General features: G+C 45.1%; 1 protein-coding gene across 1 annotated transcript in view; it reads left to right on the top strand.

The window, feature by feature from the left end:
• Positions 1–10,561, top strand: part of GMCL1 (germ cell-less 1, spermatogenesis associated) — a 115,014-nt gene extending 104,453 nt beyond the window's left edge. The window contains exons 14-15 of the mRNA XM_066593038.1: positions 3,069–3,156; positions 6,699–10,561. Coding sequence (XP_066449135.1) covers positions 3,069–3,156; positions 6,699–6,827 — 217 coding nt within the window. The 3' untranslated portion in view covers positions 6,828–10,561. The remainder of the gene's footprint in view (positions 1–3,068; positions 3,157–6,698) is intronic.
• The last annotated feature ends 3,908 nt before the right edge of the window (positions 10,562–14,469 follow it).

The following is a 14,469-nucleotide window of genomic DNA, read 5'->3' as shown; positions in this document are numbered from 1 at the left end:
AACGGTGAACACGTGATCAGGAACCGCCCACCGCGGCTCCCCGTGAAATCTCCAGGCTCTTGGCTCAGTTTTGTAGCCAGGAGCAGGGAGAATTTCAATTATCCTGGCAATCCACAGCTTTTGCGTGTGCATCCGCCATTTTGGCGACGGGCGTGTGTGCAGAAGCTGGGGTAAGGTCCGCGGATAAATCTGGGGGCCTTTTGTACGTACTTTCATCCTCCCTTACGGATATGATCCGTGAGGGGAGATGAAACGTACGCCTTTTTAAACTTTTTTTTTTTTTTTTACTTTTTTTACACTTTTTTTAACTTTACATGATCACTGTCATCCATTGGATAACAGTGATCATGTCCCCGGTGACATCCCTCTGTTCCTGGCTACACATGGCAGCCAGGAGCAGAGGGATTTTGAATTTCCCGGGGCTCGAGCCCCTCTGTGCACGCGCCCGATGATTGACATACGCAGAGGGGGACTTCGGGTCCCGGAACACTGGGGACATCGGTGGACCTGAGGTGAGTATTTTCACCTCCCCTCATGGATCCGATCCATGAGGGGAGGTGAAACTTTACTTTTTTTAAAACTTTTTTTTTTGCACTATTCTGCGATCGCCGTTATCCATTGGATAACGGCGATCGCGGTACCGGGGCCTCCCGGCTACCTACCGGAGCCGGGAGATTTTAAATCTCCCGCGGCTCTGGGCCTTCCGCGCATGTGGCTGACGTAATGCCGCCTGGCGTGCATGCGCAGAAGACTGGCTTCGGGGCCCGGGGGAGTGGGGAGCAGTGCGGCGGACCCGGGTGAGTAATTTCAGCTGCCCTGATGGATCCGATCCATCAGGGCAGCTGAAACTTTAACTTTTTAGGCACTTTTATTTACTTTATTGCGATCGGCGCTATCTGTTGGATAGCGCCGATCGCAATGCCGGCGGGGGGGGGGGGGGAGACCCCCCGCAGCCCGGGATGACAGCTCCATGCTGTCAGCTACCTGCGGGCACCGACAGCATGGAGCTGTCACATCCAGAGCCCACGGGGCTTTATTCTCCGTAGGACGCATGTTTTTACGTCCTCAGAGAATAAAGCCCACTTGGGCAGGACGTAAAAAGACTATGGCCCGGTCGTTAAGGGGTTAAGAGAAGCATAGAGTCTAGATCACGTGCAGTAATTATCCCCCTGTACTCTTCCTTAGTCATGACTCATCTGGAATACTGTGTCCAGTTCTGGGCACCCCACTTTAAAAAGACATCGACAAACTGGAGGAAGTTCAGAGAAGCGCTACCAAGATCTTCAAATCATGTTTTATGAGGAATGGTTAAAGAATCTGGGAATGTTTAGCTTGCAAAAAAGAAGGCTGGGAGGAGACTTAATAGCTGTCTACAAATATCTGAAGGGTTGTCACAGTGCAGAGGGATCAGCTCTATTCTCATTTGCACAAGGAAAGACTAGAAGCAATTGGATGAAACTGAAAGGGAGGAGACACAGATTAGATATTAGAAAAAACTTTCTGACAGTGAGGGTGATCAATGAGTGGAACAGGTTACCACAGGAGGTGGTTAGTTCTCCTTCAATGGAAGTCTTCAACCAAAGGCTGGATAAATATCTGTCTGGGATGATTTAGTAAATCCTGCACTGAGCAGGTGGTTGGACCTCGATGACCCTGGAGGTCCCTTCCAACTCTATCATTCTATGATTCTATGAGAGATGTAATTGAGACAACCAGTTTTGAAGAGAGCCTGTAAGAACCATAAACTAAGTTTTTGTGCTCAAAGGATAGGGGCCATGAATTCCAGGGCTAAGCTTTTTACACCTCCATTCCCTCGCTGTTGACCCTGCAAACCAGTGCTTGGTCTGTGCATCTATGTTCATGTATCCACTGCTTCGTACGGGTGTGTACACACTGTAGTGATGACTCCAAGGCATGGACAGACTGCTAATTTCCTGGGTTAAAGACAAGTAAAATACACATTACTGGACTCGAGCCCTGTTCTATAAGCCTATAAACTTAGTTTATGGTGCTTATAGGTGATGACCAGTTCTCTTTAAGCTGTTCTCCCAGCAGTCCTTGTGATGCCCAATGTGAAAGCTTCCACAGCCCTGAACCCCAACCAATGGCTTGGGAGCCGTATGTGGATTCACTCCTTGCTTTATGGCTTGTCATGGGATGCTTTAGTTCTGACTGGATATACTGGCAGTTGACTTTATTGCTGACATATCCTAATCGCCAGCGCCAATTCTCATGACCTAATACTATTGTGTAATTTCACACTAAAATATCTATCGGCAAATGTTAACACCTTCTTGTTTCTCCACATTTAGGCTAAGGCTACATGGCGACTTTGGGCGCGCTTGAAATATAAGCCCTACCCCGAAAATAAGCCATAGCTAAAGAAAAAAATAAGTATACATCACCTCTCCTGCGCTGTCCAGGGCACTGCTGCAGCTTCTCTCCGGGTCCCGACATTGTTTCTCTTCATCATCTTCTGGCTGGGGATTAAAAAAAATCACCGCCTCCTGGAAGTGCTGGAGGAATCACCGCCTCCTGATGCTTAGCCATTCATCATGTGCTGGCTGTGATTGGCTTTGATTGGTATAACCACAGCCATTCATCAAGCGCTGACTGTGATTGGCTAAGTTTTAACCAATCGCAGCCAGTGCTTCCAGAAGGCGGGGATTTTTCAATCCTCGGCCAGAAGTTGATTAAGAGAAAAAGTGCCGGGACCCGGGAAGAATGTGCTGTGGCATCGGAGAGCGCTTGTAAGGTGATGCATGTGTATTTTTTTTATTTTTTCCCTGCAGTTAGGGCTTTCATTTATAGCTTAGACAGTTGCATTTCCTACTGTCAAAGTTGCATCGCGCCGCACTAAAACCGTGTTTTCATGCGATGCAACAGAGAAGGCTCCATAGGGAAACATGGGCTACAAAACCTCAGGAGTGACTTGCATATCGCCGGAACCACAAGGTTTTTGTATTGGGTTGTCGCATGCTACAAAATATCACGTGTGAAGGAACGCAAAGAAAAGCTTGGGCTTCACATGTATGATGAAGTCTCATGGATGTCTGCTGTATTCACAGGTTACGTTTGGTGTCGTTTGATACAAATGGTAAGGTCATCTGCAATCGAACTAGCGGCTATCAGATCCTCAGCCTTGAAAAAGATCAGGTATGTATAGTATCATGTATGTATGGTATCCGGTGTGTACAGTATCCAGTTCTAAGGAGGCCAGGCTGTAAATAAGTGTGGAGCGGGGTCTGACATTGTTAATAGGGCATTTGTGTTGACTTTCTTTGCATGCACAATCTCTGCTTGCAGTCTGTCTATCATCAATCAGCACTAGGCACAGTCACACGCAGGTAAAGATGTTATCATTATTGATTTATGCATCTGTGAAATATCTCATTAGCACAGATAGTGGGGCTTTAGCTGTGTGGGTTGGGGGGGATGCATTTGTGTAAATGATATCGAATTGCTTTCATATTCGACTTTTTGAAATCCATTTATTCTGCTCCCCCGAATGATGAAAACTATTGTTTTCCTTAATTTGGCAGTTAAAGAGTTAAAGGGGTTGTCCCGCGCCGAAACGGTTTTTTTTTAAATTCAATAGGCCCCCCATTCGGCGCGAGACAAACCCAATGCATGTGTTAAAAAAAAAAAATGTTTAGTACTTACCCGAATCCCCGTGCTGCCGCGACTTCTTCCTTACCTTAGTAAGATGGCCGCCGGGATCTTCACCCACGATGCACCGCGGGTCTTCTCCCATGGTGCACCGTGGGCTCTGTGCGGTCCATTGCCGATTCCAGACTCCTGATTGGCTGTAATCGGCACACGTGACGGGGCGGAGCTACGAGGACCAGATCTCCGGCACGAGCGGCCCCATTCACCAGGGAGAAGACCGGACTGCGCAAGCGCATCTAATCGGGCGATTAGATGCTGAAATTAGACGACACCATGGCGACGGGGACGCTAGCAATGGAACAGGTAAGTGAATAACTTCTGTATGGCTCATATTTAAGGCACGATGTATATTACAAAGTGCATTAATGTGGCCATACAGAAGTGTATAACCCCACTTGCTTTCGCGGGACAACCCCTTTAAGAGAAATGATCCTGGAGCATCAGAAACCATAGTATCAGCAGAGCTTTTAACAACTGAGGTTTTTGGACATTTCGCACCTCCCGGTAGCCAGGGTCATTTTTACGCTTTTGAGATTTACTAATAAAACGTAAATTATGAGATGAAATCAGACGGTAATTCCTCAGTGTCTGTAACTTTTTTATTTGAGTGACTTTGAATGACGATGAACGATACATAGGTGTCCGCAGGGTTACCTGAATCAAAAATACAGAAATTACACACCTTGGAAAGTAAGTGCACCTCTAAACCCTGTATGTTTCCTGAAAGCAGACAACCTAGTGATGGCTGTCAGCCATCTGCAATGTCCACCTTCATGTATCTTTTTTGTTTCCCACCACATATAGAGCTACTTTTTCATATTTTTTTTTTTTTTTTTCACTTACACTTTTTTTTTGCCTTTTTAGTTTTATGGGGAGTAAAAACGTTGAAAAGATTTTTTTTTAAATATTTAGAGTCTCTTTTAATTTAGTATATTTGCGCTAAAATAAGGTATAGGAATGAGTTCCTCAATTTTTTTTTCCGGTCATTTTGATATATAATTTGTATAGTTTAGGATTACAGGTTACATATAGTGACTGTTTTGGTTGGCGTCAGTGGTGGGTCATTTTCTTATGTGTATTTTTTTTTATTTTATACTGCAAATTTTATTTGCATTTTTAATTTTTTTACTTATTTTTGTAAATTTTTTTTTTTTTTCAACATCTATGACCCCCATGACATCAAATAAGACCTGTGGGAGTCATAACAGAGCTGATCAGGGTCTGTTAGGACTCTGCAGCTCTGCTGTGCCAGGGAGGCTCCCGGTAGTCATGTGATCACTAGGTCGCATAGTGGAAGAAACACCTTCCACTTTCACTTCTTAGTACTTGGTGCTCATTGAGCGCTATGTACCCGGGAAAGGAAAAGGCAGCAGCGGTTAAACGCTTTTCCTCTGGGTCCTCAGCTGTGACTAACAGCTGACAACCTGACCTGCTCCTGCTTGATTGCAGCAGCATAAGCTTGAATCCTGTGCCGTATTTTCGCTATCGACGGGGATTAAAGCCCCGGGACCAAGTACCGTATATTTATTGCGCTTGGTCCGTAAGGGGTAACAACATACTTGACCTAAAGCTCACATACAAGCAGAGGTTTACACACAAGCACAATGTAAAAATATTAGATTACGGTTTGCTGCCTTCAGAAACCCCAAAATAGATGTGTCCTTGCTCTTAAAGTCTCTGTCTTGGGCTGTATTGCAGCTAGAGCTGCAACCGTAGTCTTGCTTTTAAAGTCAAGGTTGAACCTGGGACAGAGCAAGTTGAAGTAGCCACCACACCATCCTCTTGTTGGATATGTATAAAATATTTGTATGAGTGGGTCTTTGCATTTTCTTAAAGTGACCGTCCAGCTGTGACCTTTTTAAAGGGATTGTCTTGTTCAGACATGCTTCCCTATTTATCAGCCTCCAGCCAGATCTGCAGTTATCTGCACGGACACCCAGCACTCCTTGCTACTGTTGTCCTGCAGCATCTCACTAGGCAATCCAATGATTTTGATTGATGTGATGGGCGCTCTAGAGTGAGAGCCTCTTTGGTTGATGGAGAAGGAAGTGGCTCTCATTCTATTGGACCCATATAAGGGACCTTATAAGGTTTTGTCTGAATATCTCAATTTGATGTGATGCCGATCATGGGCTCTGTCTGTGCTTTTAGCCTGGCAGACAAACTTGTGTGGAGAATGAGCTGTCTTTTTATTATACTAAGCTATACTATATTACTGAAGATTCACCAGTCACTAAAATGAGGAAACAATCATGAAGTTGAGCACTGTGCCGCTTTGGCTCCCATCAACATTTCTTTTCAGTTCTCCTTCAAGGTAAGTTGATGAGCTACGTATAGTACTGTATCGTGAAGATGGGAGCCAAATGAGCGCAGTGCTTAATTATGAGCAGCTGGCTCCTCTGGCAATCTGTGGTCATCTCAGGGCATGGACCACCACCGGCATAAAATAGTATCTCCACGGTCAGTCAGACGTTTATTCAAATGATATACATTTTAATGTGTGTACAAAATATTCATATAATCTATTGGATAGCATTGGATCAGTACATCTTATCACACTAAGGCCTCATGCCCACGGCCGGGACGGATTCAGACTGCGAAATCTCGTAGAGGAATCCGACCTGGTGCCGGCTAGAGTCCCGATACTCACCTGTCTGGATCCGCGGCGAGTGTCTCAGTCTGTCACTCCAGAGTGCATGCGCAGTGCTAGGTATGCCGCTGCCAGCGATAACACGGATCTGCGGCAATTTCAATTGACTGCAATGGAAACCGTCCGTGGGACTTTCCACACAAAATAGAGCATGTTGCGATTCTTCTTCCCTGCAAGCGGAAAATCGCAGTTGATTTCTGCTCATCGTCATGGGAGAACATGGCATGCTATGGACGGACATTGCTGCGGAACTCGTGGCAGGCGCCTAGCCGCGAATTCCACAGCGATAATCCCTTCGTGGGCGTTCGGCCTTAGTTTGTTCTGACATCAATTATTTTTTATTGATGGTGTCTTTTGTCCCTATTAACTCCTCCTATAGGAACAGGTAGTGATGAACCTGGACAGTCGCCTACTTGTGTTTCCTCTCTACATCTGCTGCAACTTCTTGTACACATCCCCTGAGAAACGAGCGGAGTCAGAAGGACAAGTGGAAAGTCCAGACACCTAAGAGGGCAACTATCTACAAGAAGAGTTCAATATGTAATTGTTGGAAAGGGAACATTTTCCTGTTTTGTTTGTTTTTCTTTACCTCTCATGTCTGTTTTGCTGACAAGGTCTGTACTATGTAGGATGGACTCCTACCGCAGTGTGCTGCAGACGTGTACGGAATGTATCCCTCATGGCCAGAATGTAAGCTCTTCTGCCATACACTGTAAGTCTGTGAGGAGTCTCCTAATATTCAAAGCAGGAGCCCCTGTCTTTTAATTAGTTTTTTCTTCCTTTTTTTTTATACAACTATTTTGAAAGGGCAGCAATTTGTCCTGCGGTTTTTCTTTTATACTTTCTGTTTAAATTGCACCAGCCAAATTCCATTCTGCGGAAGTTATTTAGTTGTGCAGTGCAATATTTGACACAGTCGTTTGCAGTAAATGTTTCCTGCCTTTTGGAGATTTTTTTTTCTTTTTATGTTAAGATGTTCACCCGCAAGCCTTAAAGATCTTACAGATGGACAAGCCTCTGCTAGGATATGGGGAGTAATGGTCCTTTTAGACAGGACCAGCTGCCGGAACAAACGATGGCCGACAGCTTGTCCGAGCAATGCTCGCTCACGTGTTGCATGCAGAAACTGAACGAGTTTTGTTCGGTCTCTGCATGTGCTTACACGGGATTCTGAATGATAATTGTCCCGTGTAAATGGGCCATAATATAAAGACCCAGGAATTCGCTGATATGCTGGTTTCTTATCAGAAGTGTTAGAGACAGGCAGATCTGCCGCACACGTATTTTTCTCTGCTTGTTTTTTTTTCACTTGGGATTGAAACAGAATTAAAAAAAAGATGGAATAGTGTTCAATAGAAGTGGGAATTCATGAATGACTTCTAAGACCATCTCAGACCCTCAGAGCCGTTTTGAGAAGAGATAGGTGAACTTTCCATAGTCTTTCTAGTGCAGTTAAACTGGTTAGCATGGTGAGCTTCCTCTCATGATCAATGCAACATCTCTGTTCTTGTACTTTCTTCTAGGTAGTGGTAATACATCATTATAAAGGGAACCTGTTACCAGTTTTTATCACAGTAGGCCCAGCACACGGACAGGTTGGATTCCGCATGCCCTGTGCCCGGCCCGTGACCCCCGTGTACCTGTCCAGCGTCTAATATTCTAGTCTGCAGATGTGCCGGTCGGTGCACACTGCACAGAATAGGCCGCGCTGTCACTAGGCGAGGACACGGCTCCCGCGACATTACCGCAGAAGGGTCGCAGGACAGACTGCTTCCATTGACTTCAATGGAAGCCGTTCGTGCAGAGCCCGCACAAAATCGCAGCATGCTGTGATTTCTTCTCCGCGATCAGAAAATCGCAATTGATTTCTGTTAATTGACATGAAATTGTGTATTGCCATAGCATGCTATGGGAGATAATTGCCGCAGAATCTGGTGGCAGACGTCCGCTCCAGATTCCGTGATGCAAATCCGCCCATGTGTCGGGGGCCTAAATGAATAGCAGCTCTACAATTGTGATCACCTACCTTTCCCACACTGCTTTTGCTATCAATCATTGTAAAAGCTGACCGGAATAGTAGATGTTTGAAAATTGGTAGGATAGTTTTTCTACGAGTGCACGGCACAGGCACAAGACTTCAGCGCAGTGCATGGATGACGCCTACGTCGTCATCTATGTCAGAGGGGTAGCCCTTTGTGCAAGACATGCAGCAAGCAGAGACGACCCGGTATGCCCACTGTACCACCTTGCTCCATTTAATTGCGGTACTGAAAATTTTTAAACCTCTACTATTCAGGAATGCTTTTATAATTAATAATAGCAAAAGCGGTTTGGGAAAGGTAGAGGATCGATTAGGCTAGGTACACACGGGCGGATTTGCTGCAGTATTTCTGTGCAGATTGTCCGCACGCGGCTCCTAATCCCAGGATTTGCCTGCAAAGTGGACGAGGTTTTGCAAAAATCTTGTTCACGCGCTGTAGCCAATCCGTTGCAGAAAAAACATGCGGAAACGGCCATGCGGCATGGAAATGAAATATGCAGCATGTCAATTCTTTTTTTTTTTTTTCTTTTTCCCCCGCAGTGACCTCTCTATGGGGAGAGATGGCCACAGCGGAAAAGCAGGCGGCGAAGGTGCTCCAAAATCTGTAGCCGCGGTTTTGCAACTTCCTGCTTGTATAAGGAGAATACTCTTTTATGGTTACATTTACACATAGCCAATTTGCCGTGGATCTTTTGCAGATCCATAACCAAATCTTCATCAAATCGGCTGCGTGTGAACAAACCCTTATTGGTGCATGGTCAAAAAAGAAAATGGCATGAGACAGCCAAGAAAATATGGAATGCTTATGCGTTTAGACTCTAGAAGATTCTTGTTCCCGGATACAGAAAGCACGTTGCTTAACACTTAGAAAAAAAACTAGCCAATCACATACTTGTTTGCCTTTAAAGGTATCATACATGCTGCATCACACCTGACACTGCCTACAGCTTCTACGCTACTGCCATATATTATGATCCTCACACAGTGTTCTAACATTATTATTAATAGAAATATAACAAGGCGTTTCTGTGATTCATTCCCACTGGGTAACGGGTGCCTGAACGGAGGATCCAAAAAGCCTCGCTGTTATAGAAGTCATTCGGATTCAAAATGCGTAAGCAATTTATATTTGTCATTAGTCTCATGCCGTTTCCTTTTTTGAATATGCATCAATAAAGGAGTATTTGATCCATACAAGCGCAACTGTCGGAAAACTCCCACCCCCCCCCCCCCCCCGGTCTGGTGCCTGATTACACTGTGAACTGCCAATATTTCTAAAACAAAATCTGCCAAATTGCGCTGCTCTTGTCTGTAGACGGAGTTTTGTATTAGTCCTAGTCATGTGGATGGGGCTATGCTGCAGTACTAGAGAGAGAGCATTAAAAGGGTTATCCCAGCAGAAACATTCATCACCTATCTACAGGACAGATGATGACTATTTGATAGCTGCAGAGCCAATTGCTTGAAACCCCAAGGATTGAGACCGGTGCACTTCCTAACCCGGGGTATTGGGGGCACATGTGTGACCACCACTTCATTGAATGTCTAAGAAGAGCTGAGCAATGAGCTCATCTGTCTGCCTGAGACTGAAGTGAAAGGAGTGGTGGCCACCCATGTGCACCAACGCTCCAGTCTCATGATCCCTATGGGTCACAGCGGCCAGACGTCTAGCGATCAAACATGTATCACTTATTCTATGTGGTGATGAAACTTTGTGGTGAGCGAACCCTTTAATAAAGGTGGCATTGTTTCTGAGGGGTGGGGGGGATGCTAATTTGTAAGGTGAGGGCATAATCTTATGTGACAAACTGCCCAATACAGATGTATTTACTTGTACCTGCCTTGACTCCTCCCTGAGTGCCCGCCCTGATGATTTTTTTTTTTTTAAATGACCCACTGATATGTGAAGAATAGTAAAATAGTTGATGCAGTTAGTATTATGACAGAATTCTTCCTTTTTGTTTTCTTCACTTGTTACATTGTGTGTGTATATATATATATATTTTTTTTTTCTTTTTTTTTTATATACCCTGTTAGGATGTTGGAAGTTTAAGATACTCTGAGATCTGTTGTAAAGTTTGATTATCTTTTTAAGATATTTTGTTACTAATTGAATGGCTAAAGAGTAAGTGACCTTTCATGACAACACATTCCTTTTAGCGTTTTGTTACAAAATGATTAAAACCCAGCCTTTAACATAATGCTACAGCTTGTGCTCCTTGAACCGTACATTGGTATATGGTTGGCTAGCTGAAATTATTTTGCCCCAGGCATATTAGGAGATTGTCTATTAGTTTTGCCCTTTTTAAGCACCTTTACTTTCTTCCCAAAATTTATGCAGCCGAACTTGCGTCTGCTTTCATGACTTGTCCTTCTGGCCATCACCTTCTTATGCCAAGAGCTTATTTTCACTGAAGTGTTTCAAACAAATTATAACAGTGGCAGCTGCAAATTACAATGTAGTGAAAATCTGTACCCATTATAACGACAGGACCAAGTTCTGAGGAAGTTCCCACTGAGGTTGGTAACTCTTCCTGTGCTGAATAATAACTTATATGCTCGGTAATACTGGTAGAAAAATAACGATTTGTATTTCCATATTTCTTATTATGTGTGAAGAATATATTGAAACTTCAAAAGTAGAGATGAGTGAGTATACTCACTAAGGCACATTACTCGAGCGAGTAGTGCCTTAGCCGAGTATCTCCCCGCTCGTCTCTAAAGATTCGGGGAGCAGCACGGGGCGGGGAGCGGGGAGGAACGGAGGGGAGATCTCTCTCTCCCTCTCTCCCCCTGCAACTCACCTGTCACCCGCGCCGACCCCCGAATCTTTAGAGACGAGCGGGGAGATACTCGGCTAAGGCACTACTCGCTCGAGTAATGTGCCTTAGCGAGTATACTCGCTTATCTCTAATCATAAGATCAGAAGATGATGGGATTTACAGCTTACCTCCTGCTTGTTAGCCTAGCATGAATGAACATATAATGTTGAGTGTCTTGGTAAACTGCTTGGGGTGGATTCACCCTAGCATTTATTGTCCGTTTTTGCTTTCCATCTCTCTGTTGCATTTTTGGAGGTGGCGTTAAAACAGAATTAAACGGATTTGTTTTTATCTCCATTGATTTCAATGGAGGTTTTAAAAACTGAAGGCTTTGTTTGCTTTCGTTCCATTAGGTTTCTGTTTTGTAAACAAAACAAATGGCGCAGTCTGCAGCGCTATTCAGTTTATGAACCGGAACAGACTGGAAGCAAGCTGAGAACACTTCTGACTTTAAAAAACTCCGTTGAAATCATTGGAGGTAAAAACTAATTTTTCTGTTTTAATTCCATCTCTCCGCTCCAAAAACCGGAACAGAGAGAATGAAAGCCAAAACTGAGATCCAATGCTAGCGTGAATCCACCCTTATTTTGGTTTTGCTTCCTCACATTCTGCCATATTTACGGCTTGATGAAAAGTTTGGACAGTTCCTTCTGAGTATGCAGATCTCATTGCAGCCCCCTATTAGTTCCGTAATCACACAAGTCAATGTGGCACATAGTATTTAGTAATATGGATTTGTTGACAACTCTACAGAACAGAGATTTGATTAATGGGATGTTCTCATCTTGGCTTTTCTCAACAGAGATGGGAAAACCCGCACTCTGTCTCAACTGCCAAGTGCAGGTTCCTGATCTTTCATTGAAGTGAATGCTGTTTCTGTAGCTCCCATTCATTTCAATGAGAGTTACAGAAATGGCGCTTGGCTCTTTCCATACCCCATAACCATAGCAATGGTTTCCCATCTCTATTATTTAAAGCTGAGACAGGAACACCCCTTTAAACACTACATTTCCAACAATGCTCTGCATCAACTTGTAGAAAGATATAGGGGATTGCTGTACAGTTTTTTTTACTTGCGCTGCTCACAAATTAAAGTGGGACATATTTTTTGATGCAGAAAATATAGTGTAAATATGTAAATGAAAGCATAATCTATTTCAAAGTATCCAGATGATTCAAGTAAGATTTAGTCAGTGCTTTGTATTTAGTACTGCTTCAATTCAGGATTCTTCACGTTCCAAGTTATGTACTACAGACATGATAAAATAATAGCTTTGTAGTATAGATAAATGGGCGGTTATCACAAAGCCTTCAGAACACAAAGTAAACGCCAGCCTGAAGGGCCATTTAAGACTCTAAGATTCTTGCCTACTATGAGCATTTTGCATACCAAGTCCTTTACTGGCACACCTCATTTTATGTCCTCCTTTGTAGTATAAAGATCAATGGCCCGCAGGACTGCTATCAACACATTGCAGATTAGCAAGGTTTTTTAGAACCAACCCTCTTTGCCCTTCTACATCTGTAAGTGCAATGCGATTGGCTGAAGCTGCAGCATACATATATCGTTGCTCCCCATAGTACTAAGTATACAAGAGCAGTTCTATTTGGGAAAGGGATTGTATCCTATCCCATTGGTTTCTGCTTTGGCATAAACTATACAGTACACATACAAGGGCCACACATAGGCCACAGACCTAGAATTGGACATCCTGCTCTAGACCAAGGGTGTGCAACCTTTTGTCATCTCTGGGCCACATTCGAAGAAAAGTCTTTGTCTTGAGCCACATTAAACAAACACTAACAAAGGTGATGAGCGAAAAAAAAAAGCCCTTGCATAATCATCCTAATCCACAGTCCTCCAGGCACCCCCCCCGTTGACCTCCACAGGCCTCCAGGCACTCCCCCGTTGACCTCCACAGGCCTCCAGGCACTCCCCCGTTGACCTCCACAGGCCTCCAGGCACCCCCCCGTTGACCTCCACAGTCCTCCAGGCACCCCCCCCCCCCCCGTTGACCTCCACAGGCCTCCAGGCACTCCCCCGTTGACCTCCACAGGCCTCCAGGCACCCCCCCGTTGACCTCCACAGGCCTCCAGGCACCCCCCCGTTGACCTCCACAGGCCTCCAGGCACCCCCCCGTTGACCTCCACAGGCCTCCAGGCACCCCCCCGTTGACCTCCACAGGCCTCCAGGCACCCCCCCGTTGACCTCCACAGGCCTCCAGGCACTCCCCCGTTGACCTCCACAGGCCTCCAGGCACTCCCCCGTTGACCTCCACTGTGCTCTCAGGCACTCCCCCGTTGACCTCCACTGTGCTCTCAGGCACTCCCCCGTTGACCTCCACTGTGCTCTCAGGCACTCCCCCGTTGACCTCCACTGTGCTCTCAGGCACTCCCCCGTTGACCTCCACTGTGCTCTCAAGCACTCCCCCGTTGACCTCCACTGTGCTCTCAAGCAACCCCAGTCATCTTCCTTAAAAATAATCCCCACCACTGCCAGGCCATATGGATTCCAGAAAGGAGTCTGTGCCTGCTTCTGCATGCAAACCTTGATTTGTTCTTGACCATGGGCCTTTTTTTTTTTACATCAGGGGAGGGGTACAATGCATTGCTGACTGCGATGAGGTCACCTGCATAAGACTGTTCAGCGCTTAGGTGGATAGGAAGGAGACTTGCCACTGTATGCTGTGCCCAGAGTGACTGAGTCAGACAGAGAGCTGTAAGTGCCACCCACTGTCTTGTCATCCATATGAGCCTGTCTATGAGTGGAAGCTCACAGCCTGCTGCCAGGTACTTCCTACTGCCTCACCTCCTCCAGATTCAGCCTGTGCAGGTCCCCCTCCCCTCTATGTAGAACCGCATTTATAGCCATCCTGGGCTGTGAATTGGACACCTCAAGACCATGGCCTTGTGCTCATCAGTGACGTAACCTTTTTATAAAATACTCAACATACTTGATGATGCAATTTAGAAATATTAAATGCTGACTTTGTACAAATGCCTAAAAGGGTCCTTTTACACTTAAAAATGAGATTGGCACTTGTTTAAAGCAATCGTCGGGTTTTAAGATAGAAATCTGCCTTGGGCCAGTACAGTGGTATATTGCCTGCACTTGTTCTCTGCATCGCCAGTTCGAGGCCCATTTTCAGCTGTTCAAGATGCTGCAGCAATTTTCTACTTACCTAATGCACACTGTGCACTACTTTCTGATTGACCCGTACTGATCACGTGAGCAACTCTGGCCAATCAGAGAATCGGTATGGTACATTGATAATTAACACACACAA

The sequence above is a fragment of the Eleutherodactylus coqui genome, chromosome 2 (assembly GCF_035609145.1).
Source record: "Eleutherodactylus coqui strain aEleCoq1 chromosome 2, aEleCoq1.hap1, whole genome shotgun sequence".
In the NCBI taxonomy this organism is placed as follows: Eukaryota; Metazoa; Chordata; class Amphibia; order Anura; family Eleutherodactylidae; genus Eleutherodactylus; species Eleutherodactylus coqui.
The sequence above is the reverse complement of the archived record's forward strand: the minus strand, read 5'-3'. Positions and strand labels throughout refer to the sequence as shown.